Source organism: Stigmatopora nigra, chromosome 23, assembly GCF_051989575.1.
Source record: "Stigmatopora nigra isolate UIUO_SnigA chromosome 23, RoL_Snig_1.1, whole genome shotgun sequence".
Classification (NCBI taxonomy): Eukaryota; Metazoa; Chordata; class Actinopteri; order Syngnathiformes; family Syngnathidae; genus Stigmatopora; species Stigmatopora nigra.
Window position 1 is genome coordinate 2,581,768 of NC_135530.1, and position 11,613 is coordinate 2,593,380.

The 11,613-nt window shown below is 38.3% G+C and overlaps 1 protein-coding gene across 3 annotated transcripts; it reads right to left on the reverse strand.

The window, feature by feature from the left end:
- Window positions 1-127: 127 nt before the first annotated feature.
- cep83 (centrosomal protein 83) lies at window positions 128-11,250 on the reverse strand. Of its 3 annotated transcripts, XM_077709739.1 has the most exons (17): window positions 5,870-6,016; window positions 5,637-5,791; window positions 4,509-4,665; window positions 4,299-4,437; window positions 4,131-4,223; window positions 3,925-4,056; window positions 3,035-3,286; window positions 2,838-2,969; window positions 2,645-2,759; window positions 2,345-2,489; window positions 2,133-2,279; window positions 1,591-1,666; window positions 1,369-1,526; window positions 1,178-1,307; window positions 1,014-1,117; window positions 646-820; window positions 128-557 (listed from the first exon to the last, which is right to left on the reverse strand). In XM_077709739.1, the coding sequence occupies exons 2-17, from the start codon at window positions 5,683-5,685 to the stop codon at window positions 456-458; spliced, it is 2,106 nt and encodes a 701-aa protein (XP_077565865.1). In that variant the 5' UTR covers window positions 5,686-5,791; window positions 5,870-6,016; the 3' UTR covers window positions 128-455. The 3 variants fall into 3 exon arrangements, with proteins under 3 accessions (XP_077565865.1, XP_077565867.1, XP_077565866.1); XM_077709741.1 differs by lacking the exons at window positions 128-557; window positions 646-820; window positions 1,014-1,117; ... (9 more) ...; window positions 4,131-4,223; window positions 4,299-4,437 and adding exons at window positions 6,079-6,182; window positions 6,973-7,069; window positions 7,144-7,274; ... (8 more) ...; window positions 10,895-11,033; window positions 11,096-11,250 and having other exon boundaries at window positions 4,517-4,665; window positions 5,637-5,785; window positions 5,870-6,017; XM_077709740.1 differs by lacking the exons at window positions 128-557; window positions 646-820; window positions 1,014-1,117; ... (9 more) ...; window positions 4,131-4,223; window positions 4,299-4,437 and adding exons at window positions 6,079-6,182; window positions 6,973-7,069; window positions 7,144-7,274; ... (8 more) ...; window positions 10,895-11,033; window positions 11,096-11,250 and having other exon boundaries at window positions 4,517-4,665; window positions 5,870-6,017.
- Between the last annotated feature and the right edge of the window lie 363 nt (window positions 11,251-11,613).

Here is an 11,613-nt window from a genome sequence, read left to right on the forward strand (position 1 = left end):
TCGTTTTTTTAAAGAAAAAAAGCCATACTATACTATGTTTTTTTAAAGAAAAAAAGCCATACTATACTATGTGGTTTTTTTTAAAGAAAAAAAGCCATACTATACTATGTGGTTTTTTTAAAGAAAAAAAGCCATACTATACTATGTCGTTTTTTTTAAAGAAAAAAAGCCATACTATACTATGTCGTTTTTTTTAAAGAAAAAAAGCCATACTATACTATGTCGTTTTTTTTAAAGAAAAAAAGCCATACTATACTATGTCGTTTTTTTTAAAAGAAAAAAAGCCATACTATACTATGTCGTTTTTTAAAGAAAAAAAGCCTTACTATACATGGTCTATTTTTCAATGAAAAAGCATTGCTGTACTATGTCGTTTTTTAAAGAAAAAAAGCCTTACTATACATGGTCTATTTTTCAATGAAAAAGCATTGCTGTACTATGTCTTTTGTCAGCATTCACCCACACCCTTCCAGTTCTTCAAGCTGCCGCTGCTGGTCTTTTTCCAGCTCATCCATTCTTTCACGTATCAGGATAATCTCCTTGTGTTCTTCTTCTTCCTTAAATGCATTCATTGGGGAGAGAGGGTTCATTTATTATTGCAGGGAATACTAATAAATTTTTTTTAAAAAGTATATGTCTACTTACTGGTACGGTGGATCCAGCGTTGCTGATGTGGAAATTCGCTGTTGACGTGAGGGTGGGTGCGAATTTGTAATTCGCCTGGTCTCCTAGCATGAGGCGCCGGAACTCATTGTGTCGCCGTTGTAGCTCTCGCATCCGTCTACGAAGTTGAGCGTTCTCCTCCGAGTGAAGTGGACGTCTGGAGATAGATAATTTTGCTAAAGATTGCTACCTAGCATATGTACTGTGTTAACCCGAATATAAGACGACCCTGATGACACTTTGAACACAAAATTCAATTTTTATACAGAAAATAATTAGTGTATCTGAAACAAATGACTATAACAATATATTCTCTACTTAAAAAGACACATTCATGACATGATACTGACTTGTTGGCTGCTGCGGCTTCCAGTTTCAGCTCCTCCATTTGTGCTTTCAATAGTTGAATCTTATGCTGCAGCTTCTTCTCTTTGTATTCAGTCTGGTTTCTTCTCTAAACCCAAGACAAATATATTTCAATAAAAATTAAGTAGAAAAGGTAACGGTTACCTACCTTCTTCTGGGCGACTGACACCTTCTTCATTTTGTCTTTTAGCTGTGAGTATTTCTCCTCCATCTTCGCATTTCGCTCTTCGAATTTGTGCTTCTCTTCCAACCACTCGATCTGACTCTCCTCTGTTCGCCTAAGGTAGAAATCTATGATGAGTGGAAAGCCCACTAACTTTTTTTAACCTTTTAACTCACCGTTCCGCCTCATGCTGGCTCCTTTCTGCTTGTACACGAGCCTCCCTTAGCTTCTCCCTCATGTCGCCCACTTCGGCCTGAAGGCGCTGGTTGGCTCCCATTAGCTCGGCTCGAGCCTGTGATGAGGCGCTCAGTTCGGCACGCAGTTCTTGGTTATTCTAAAAAAAGGAAAACAATCCAAATAAATTTTAAGTTTCCATTTTTCCCTCTCCTTTGTCTCACCTGCTGTAAGAGAGAGATCTCTGATGTCTGCCTCTCCAGTTCTTCCAGCTGAGCGCTCTGTTGCTTTAATGTAGTTCTGTGATACATAAAAAAGCTTCATTTATAAATAGTGTGACCGGACGTTTGGTCGCCGATCAAATGTACTTAGATATTAAACAGTACTTAGATTTTTAAACAGTACTTAGATTTTTAAACAGTACTTAGATGTTAAACAGTACTTAGATGTTAAACACTACTTAGATGTTAAACAGTACTAAGATGTTAAACAGTACTTAGATGTTAAACAGTACTTAGATGTTAAACAGTACTTAGATATTAAACAGTACTTAGATATAAAACAGTACTTAGATATAAAACAGTACTTAGATATTAAACTCTCATGGATATAATTTTGAAAGCTGGTTCTAACAGTAAACACTGTCACCATTTGACCGGCGACCAAACGTCCGGGTGACCAAACATCCGGGTGACCAAACATCCGGGCGACCAAACGTCCAAGCACCATAAATAGATACTCCGCTAAGTAAAGGTACAACACTAACTTGAGACTCTGCTGTGTTTTCCGCAAAACATCTTCCCTTTGGACCAAGCGTAGTCGTTCTTCCCACTCGTCTCTCTGGGCTTGTTCTTTAGCATCCTGCAGCCCGATCTGCTGTTCCAACATGGCGAGGCGGTATTCCAACTCCAGCCTGATGGAAGGTAATATACTCAAAGATGTCCTTTTCTCACTCAAATAATTATTTCCTCGTCTTACTTTTCCTCATGCAATAGGGCTGATTTGCTGATTCCTTCATCGTGAGCAGCTTGGACCTTCCTGGCCGCTTCCCTGTCTTTTTCCACAAGAATGTCCTTGTGTCTCTCCACCATGTTTTTAAGCGAATCCAATTCCGTCTGGAGACCTGAAAAAGTGAGCGCTCATTGGACCATTGGCAGTTTGAGTTAAGATAAATAACACAATGATCCATTGGTATAATCCAAAAAAATATATATTTAAATTCATGGTTTAAACCAGCAATGCCAGTTTGGTTCGCGAGCCACATTCATGCCAACTTACCCTCCATTTGTCCTTTTAGATCATCTCGTTCTCTTTCCAGCTCCCCTTTGCAGCGGGTACACTCAAGTTTGATGCTAGCCACTTCCATTTTATGCGAGTGCTTCAGGCTTTCAATCTAAAAAGCAGTGTAAAAATTCAAGGTTGAAATTCATTGTTTTTCCTGACTGCTCCAAATAAAGCTTTCTTTTCTTACCAGGCAATTGAGAGAGTTGACTTGTTTCTCAGCTTTGTGCAATTGCCCCATGAGCTGACTGTTCTGCTCATTGCTCAGCTTCAATTCACCCTCCATCCGTTCTAGCCGCATTCGCAAAGACTGACGCTCCGCCTATGACAAAATATATGATTTTAGATTGAAAACTATTTTTCACCCCACAAAAAATGACTTCTGACCTCCATTGATTTGAGAGACGTCTGCGATTCTGCTATTTGCCGGTTATGAACATGTTGCAGAATCTCAGCCTGCTGCCCCGAGTGGTCCTTCTGGGCCTGCAATTCCATGACCTCCGCCTGCAGAGCCTTTAAGCGTAACGTAAGATGTGTTTTCTCCTTTAGCAGTATCTCCATTTGCTTTTTGTCGTGATGCACGTCCACATTCTGGTACTGGGCCACCAAATTCTCCTTGTCTTTGTCTAGCTGAGCTATCTAACATAGGGAGCAGAAATAAATTAAGCCGAAAGCACAAAATGATTGGTGCTCGGACGCTTGGTCGCCGGTCAAATGGTGACAGTTTACTGTTGAAGCCAGCTCTCAAAATTATATTCATGAGAGAGTTTAATATCTAAGAGAGAGAGTTTAATATCTAATAGAGAGAGAGTTTAATATCTAAAAGAGAGAGTTTAATATCTAAAAGAGAGAGTTTAATATCTAAAAGAGAGTTTAATATCTAAGTATTGTTTAATATCTAAGTACTGTTTAATATCCAAGTACTGTTTAATATCCAAGTACTGTTTAATATCCAAGTACTGTATAATATCCAAGTACTGTTTAATATCTAAGTACTGTTTAATATCCAAGTACTGTTAAATATCTAAGTACTATTTAACATTTAAGTACTGTTTAACATCTAAGTACTGTTTAATATCTAAGTACTGTTTAACATCTAAGTACTGTTTAATTTCTAAGTACTGCTTAATATCTAAGTACTGTTTAATATGTAAGTACTGCTTAATATCTAAGTACTGTTTAATATCTAAGTACTGTTTAACATCCAAGTACATTTGACCAGCGACCAAAAGACCGGCAACCAAACGTCCGGTCACAAAAACGATTAAGTCACTCACCTCAGTTTGATAGCGTAGTTTTTGTTCCTCCACAACACGAGCATGTTCCTCCTTCTGGTGTTCAAACTGGGCGTTCAGTACAGTGTAACTATAACGTAGCGCATTGAAGTCAGATCTGTACTTCTCTGCTTCCTACAACAAAATACACATTTAGACCCAAACATAATTGGCATTTTCCCCATTTGATTATATTATTTACTACCCACCTCTTCCAGTTTGGAAAAGCGCTCTCTGACAGGGCCTTCCATGTCCTGTTGCACTTGAACTCGGAGCAACTCCAGCCGTTGAGGAGTAACCACCTCGAATAGGGAATACAAACCAATTTCAGGTATATATACCAAGGATCACAGAACACACATAAAATAACCCTTTACCTGCATTCTGAGCTCCTCTATCTCCCTATTCTTATCCAGAATTTCTCTCGAGCGCTCAACTAACTGCAACTGGAGTCTCTCAAGCTCTGCCTGCAGGTGCCGAACTTCCTCCTGTATCTGGATGAACTCATCCCGCAAGCTAGAATAAAAAATATTTGCATTTAATACATTGTGCACGCAGGCAGGACTGGCTCATCCGTTTGGACATACCCGTTGTGTTCGGCCTTTAGCGTTTCATAGTTCGCCCGATGAAGTTCGCACTTGCTCCTCTCGTCCATGAACATCTTCTGAAGCTCCGTTTCAGCCCCGGGGGAAGATCCCAGGCTCCTCGCGGCAGGAAAAGACTGCCTGATGGAGGTCATGGCACCTATGGAATAATAAATCGGGAGAAAAGATCAGAACCTGCACGGTCAATAACAATGCAGCGGATGAAATCCGGAGTAAAAAGGGCAGCTGTTGGAAGTGTGTGTGTTTGTAGTCTCCATAGCAGCTAGGTAGAGTCAAGGGTATTAGTTCATACATAATCACAGCCTCTTAGCTGTCTGTGCAAGGTTGTAAATTAACCTGAAGTGATTAGGGTAGATTACTCACTCCCTTGCATGGCTGCAGCATTTGTTTTGGATACGAGAAGAGTCTGGAGCAACTGATTACGGCGAGGATCTCACTATAAAATGACTTGCCATTCAAACATGATCATTTCTGTTTACATCAATGGGTTACCTTCACTCTAACCCCAAATGGCAAAGGATAAACAATGACCGTTTTCAAATATCGCGCGTCGTTTCCCGTCACTCCAAAAATGTGTTCAACAACAAGCCCCCTTCCGGATCTCAATTAGAAACATTTTGTCCGATAGATCAACGTATTCTTTGTTTACGTCAGTAGTCTTACAGGAGGGGATATCACTATATTTTTGTACACAAAGCTACACTCAAGCTATTTTTTGAAGTAAAACATGAATCTAGGCTTGATTTCGGCATCCAGACGAAAAAAAACTACTCACTTTTGATCTGCTTCTGTGGTGAAACGTAAAATTATTTCTTTTCAAAGTTATTTCATAGTAGGGTAGTCGCTTATTAGCAAGCAAACAAGCGTAGATTCAAACTACAAACCGGAGGTATTTTTTGGTTTGGGTCAAAACAAAATGCAACGCTGCCCTCTGCGGGTGATTATAAGTATAGCACCTACATCCACCTGTGTGGGTTTCTTCCACATTATAAAAAAAATAAATAACATGCATGGCAGGCTGATCGGACACTAAATTGGTATGAGTGTTAGCTGGGATAGGCTCCAGCACCCCCCGTAACCCTGAAAATGAGATAAGATGACATTACTTACAGGAGTGTAAAATGTGAGTATCATCTTGAGGAGCCTTTTTCGTGCTCATTCGTCTCTAAACATCTCAATTCTTCCATCTGCTGCTGCTGGAGTTTTTCTAAATCATCCACCCTCTGACGTAGAAGAGCCAGTTCTTTCTGCTCATCGTCCTGTTCCTTAGCACAACAATAAATCCATCTCATTCTCAGTTTTTAGTTAACATCATTCCAGACCAGTAAGTAAAAAAAGCTTACATGGATGTCGGATAGTTTCATCTCAGAGACGTCAAATTGAGGAGGGCGGCATCCGGACGCAAGTTGGTTCATCCCAAAGTTGAAAGAAGCGTTGCACAATAGCAGGCGTCGGAACTCATTGTGCCGCTGCTGGAAGTCTGTTAACCTTCTGTGGGGGGTCAAGGACAATTACATTTGAAATTATACCCTGATTAAATGAATTAACTCACTTGTGGGCTGACACACCATCTTCTTTTAACTCCTCCATTTGTTTCCTCAGTATTTGGATTTTATTGTGCATGCTTTGCTCTTTTTTCAGCTCCATGGCTCGCCGCTACATGTCGTGGCACAAAGGAAGGGAATAAATTTACAAATTTAGTTATTTAAAAATGTCAAAATGCATTAAAAAGTACACTTTAAGATGATGAATGCAATTTTTGTATAACATTTTGGAAAAAAATTGTCAAAATGTATAAAAAGGTAGACTTTAAGATGATGAATGCAATTTTTGTATAACATTTTGGAAAAAAATTGTCAAAATGTATAAAAAAGTACTCGTATCTCAAATTTCTCGCATGTCTTTTCACGACTATAAGGCGCACTGCATTATAAGGCGCACCCTCAATGAATGGCATTTTTCCCATATATAAGGCGCACTGGATAATAAGGCGCACCCTCAATGAGTGGCATTTTAATTTTTTCCATATATAAGGCCCACTGGATTATAAGACGCCCTGTCTATTTTGTAGAAAATGTAAGACTTTTAAGTGCGCCTTATAGTCGTGAAAATACAGTAAAAGTTTTTTTTTTATTCTGCGTGGAGGCCAATATTGGTTGAAGTACTATTGTTTATTCAATATATTTTTTTTGTATTTATCAGTGTCAGTACAGATTTTGTTGTTTTCCAGCCTAATTCTAATTCAAACTTGACGTTAAAAGCTAAATACCATAATTTCCATATATAAGGCGCACCACATTATAAGGCGCACCCTCAATGAATGGCACATTTTTTTCCATATTTAAGGCGCACTGGATTATAAGGCACCCTTTTCTATTTTGGAGAAAATTTAAGACTTTTAAGTGCGCCTTATAGTGGTGAAAATACGGTACCACTGTAGTTTTACCTTTTTTTCCACTGAAGATGCTCTGAGCAATCTGTCTTTGAGCTGTGCATATTTATCTTCTAGCTTTGACTCCCGGTCTTTACTGTCCTCCAACATCCTGGCATATGACAAGCAAGTGTTATTATTCTCAATCAATTAATATTCACAGTTATCTGTGACATTTTGTTTTACCTTTCCGCCCCGCGACGGACATTCTCCTCCTTCAACATTTGCAATTTTTCCCTCAACCGTTCGTTTGCTTCCATCAGTTCGGCTTCCGAATGCGAAACGTTGCTTAAGTGTAGACACAGTTCCTCATTTTTCTGTCAAAATACAAAATAAAACAATGACACGATGACCAAATGAAAGACAAGGACGTGTTAAGCAACCTCTTTCAAAGCGACCGCTTCAGCATTCTGTCTCTGCAGGTCCTCCATTTGAGCATTTTGCTGCTTTAATTTCATTCTGACAAGCATAATATTGGGTATTAAGTCATATTCTTCTTAAAGATGCATTCAAAGTACAGGGTGACCCAAAAAGATGCATACCCATGAAAATGTCTATTTTGACTTTGATTAAAAAGCTATTTCTTTCAAATTACAACCACACATTATTCAGTTTATGGAAGACCACTCACCAGAGTTTCAGCTATTTCTGTCCATTTTTAGTCAATTTATGGCTTTCCCAAAATGTGTTCCAAATGTCCACCAATCCGTTGCAAGCAAACCTGTACTCATCTGACAAAGTTGTCAATCACTTTTACACACTCCTCTTTCGGGATGGCTTTTAATTTTACTGTGATGGCAGTTTTCAGTTCCTCAATTGTTTGAGACATTCGTTAAAAATTTGATTTTTTATTGAATAAAATATGTGTACGTATCTTTTTTGGGTCACCCTGTATGATAGCAACTAACTTCAGCTCTTGAAATTCTTTCCGCAAAGACTCTTCTCCTTTCTGGGCGATCCGGACTTGTTCTTCCCAATCGTATTTCTGTGCTTGTACGCTCAGATCCTGCACAGTCCATTGTTGCTTAAGATCCATCAGACGATGTTCCAGATCTAGCCTAAAACCGAGAAATTTCAAATCATCCCATTTTTAAAAAGACAACTGCTAGTCAGTTTTAGATCTTCACTGGAGTTGCCTTACTTTTCCTCAAGCAAGACAGTCGTCTTGTACATTTCTTCGTCAGTGACAGCTTTCACTTTCCGAACCATTGCCATCTCCTTCTCCACCAGAACTTCATTATGTTTGTCTAGCATTTCCTTGAGAAAGGCTACTTCCATTTGCAGGCCTGAGGCGACACAAAAAAGATCAAACTCAAATATTTACTGACTGTTGGGAGTTATTCTGTAATACTATTATATATGTGTGCATTTAATCATTTTTGTATAAGAGCTTCTTCAATTTCTCTGGGGTGAGCTCAAGTTCGTTCTGAGGACTGTTTACTGTAAAATAGGACTGACCTTTACCCCAGAATGCAGACCTAGAAGGACGCTTAAGAAATTGCTGATGCAGCGTGATGCTATCCAACAACCTTTGTGATTACTCGCATATTATCGTAAATCGTGACGCTCTTTTCACTTTATTATAGAATAGTTTTGCCAAATGGAGGCTTTTTTGTTTCATTTCCAATGGAGTTGTTTTTGAGTTCCGACCTTAATTGTTATTATTGAATACCATATTTTCACGACTATAAGGCGCACTTAAAAGTCTTAAATTTTCTCCAAAATAGAAAGTGCGCCTTATAATCCAGTGCGCCTTATATATGGGGAAAAAAAACAGAAAACAAAAAACCACCACTGTCGGATTTAAAAAAAAAACACAAATGCCTGAAATGAAACAATACTGTTAAATATGCAGATGCCATCTTTGTTTACAAAATCTTCCATCATATAGCTCCTCCCCCACTGCAAAATTTTATACAAAAAAAAGACGGTAGACGTCGATGGCAGCCGCAAAATAAAATAAAAAAATCAACCTACTTTCCTTCTGCCCTCTGAGCGAATCACACTCTCTGTCCACCTCTCCTCTGGACCGGGTTAACTCCAGTTTAACATTGTCCACTTCAGTCTTTTGGGACAATTTCATACTCTCGATCTGCCAGCCATTACAAAAGTTTATTTTTTTCCCATTTTATTGGTCATTGTTAAGAATTTTAAAGTACCTGAGCGGTGAGTGAATTGACTTCTCTTTTAAGTTTGTGAATCTGTCCTGTCAGCTCGTTATTCTGCTCAAGACTGAGATGAAGTTCTCCCTCCATTCGTTCCAGTCGCAAAACCAGACACTGTCGCTCACACTGCCATCGACTTCAATTAAAAACAACTTTCAACTAATTCATACTTCACTTCTTACCTCAAGGGATTTCACCATAGCTCTGCTTTCTGTGAGATGTGTACTCTGGGTGAACTGAATACTTTCTACTTGCTGGTCTGAGCTGTCTTTCTTAGCCTGTAATTCGTCCACTTCTGCTTGCAGATCCTTTAGCCACATAGTCAGTTGTGTTTTCTCCTTAAGTAGAATTTCTACTTGTTTCCTCTCTTGCTGTAGGTCAACATTTTGGTACTGGGACATCACGCTGTCCCTTTCTTTTGTTAGATGAGCAATCTAATAAAAAAAAAAAGGATCTCAACTTAATAATTAAAGCATTTTTGTCATTGTGTATGTATTTGTTTGTTCCCTATGGACTCTAAAATAGCTAAGCCAATGTATTTGAAGATTTAGAGTTATGCTTGGAATGTCATTGAATAGGTTTTGTATGGAATTTTTTTCGACAATTATATAAAACCTCACCTCCGCTTCATAGCGCATCTTTTGTCCCTCTATTTCGCCAGCGTGTTCTTCCTTTTGGTGTTCACATTGTGAATTGAGGAGAGTGAAGGCGTTGCGAAGCTTGTTGAACTCGGACCTGTACTTTTCGGCTTCCTACTTCAAAACAGCAATGAGAAAATTAGCCAATACAATTGGTGCTCGGAGTTTTGGTCGCCGGTCTTTTGGTTGCCAGTCTTTTGGTAACCTTTTGGTCGCCGGTCAGAGTTTACTGTTGAAACCAGCTCTCAAAATTACATTCATGAGAGGGAGTTTAATATCTAAGTACTGTTTAATATCTAAGTACTGTTTAATATCTAAGTACTGTTTAATATCTAAGTACGGTTTAATATCTAAGTACTGTTTAATATCTAAGTAGATATTGAGATATTAAACTCTCTCTCATGAATATAATTTGGTTAAGATAAGTTGGTTTTAACAGTACTTAGATATTAAAAAGTACTTAGATATTAAACAGTACTTGGTTATTAAACAGTACTTGGTTATTAAACAGTACTTGGATATTAAAGCGTACTTGGATATTAAACAGTATTTGGTTATTAAACAGTATTTGGTTATTAAACAGTACTTGGTTATTAAACAGAACTTGGTTATTAAACAGTACTTGGTTATTAAACAGTACTTGGTTATTAAACAGTACTTGGTTATTAAACAGTACTTAGATATTAAACAGTACTTAGATAATAAACAGTACTTAGATATTAAACAGTACTTAGATATTAAACAGTACTTAGATATTAAACAGTACTTAGATATTAAACTTCTCTCATAGATATTAAACTCTCTCTCATGAATATAATTTTGAGAGCTGGTTTCAACAGTAAACTGTGTCAACATTTGGTGACACACCAGCGACCAAAAGACCGGTGACCAAACGTCCGGTCACCATACATTTGAGTGCTTGTTTTTCCTCCTATGGTTGACACTGACCTCTTCCAGTCTATGGAAACGCTCCCTGATGGGGGTCTCCATCTCATGTTGCACCTGAGATCGTAGCAAATCCAGACGCTTGGGAGTCATCACCTAGTAATCCAGACACTTTACTTCCCAACACTTACTTTGATGGCTTTTAAGCCTTTTCAGCTTTGAAACATATCCACATTCAATTTGCATTACTTGTAGTTGAAGCTCATCCGTCTCTCTTTTCTGTTCTAGAAGTTCTCTTGACCTCTCGGCCAATTGCAATTGTAGTTTGTCTTGCTGGGTTTGAAGATGCTTCACTTCACCTTGGATATGTAAAATCTCCTCCTGCAAACTATCCATGACAACTTATGGCTCATCTCAAATATGTGCAATCCAAAAAGAAGCCCAAATTACCTGGAATGTTCTAGTTTGAGATCGTTGTAATTTGATTTATAGGTTTCACATTTCTTTTGAAGATCAGATAGCATGTGCTGAAATTCCATCCCAGTACCATTTGAAGTAGGGGTCATGGTAGCAGGTACCACTGAGTCCATTTTTTTACCCTCAACGAACAGTAATGTGTCAAAAAAATATAAATCACTGGGACGTCTTATTAAAATCTATTAACGTCACATAGATGTTGCGTCATAAACACCAAGGCGTTTAAACATAGGAATTCTCGCATTGGAAGTGCAGTCACCACAACTAGTAATAGTATTAACATGAACTGGCATAACGATTGACGTTTCATAAAGAGTTGAATCAGTCATTTTTAAGTGCTTTTGAAAGCCAAACTATGTCTGATTAATTATCTTGACTTCAGATTTCACTTCTTTAAACCAGAATACCTCAAATGGACTGCATTAAATTGCAGTTAAAATGTATGTTAAGGTCAACAAGACGCAAATTCAGTATCAAAACATACGAAATAC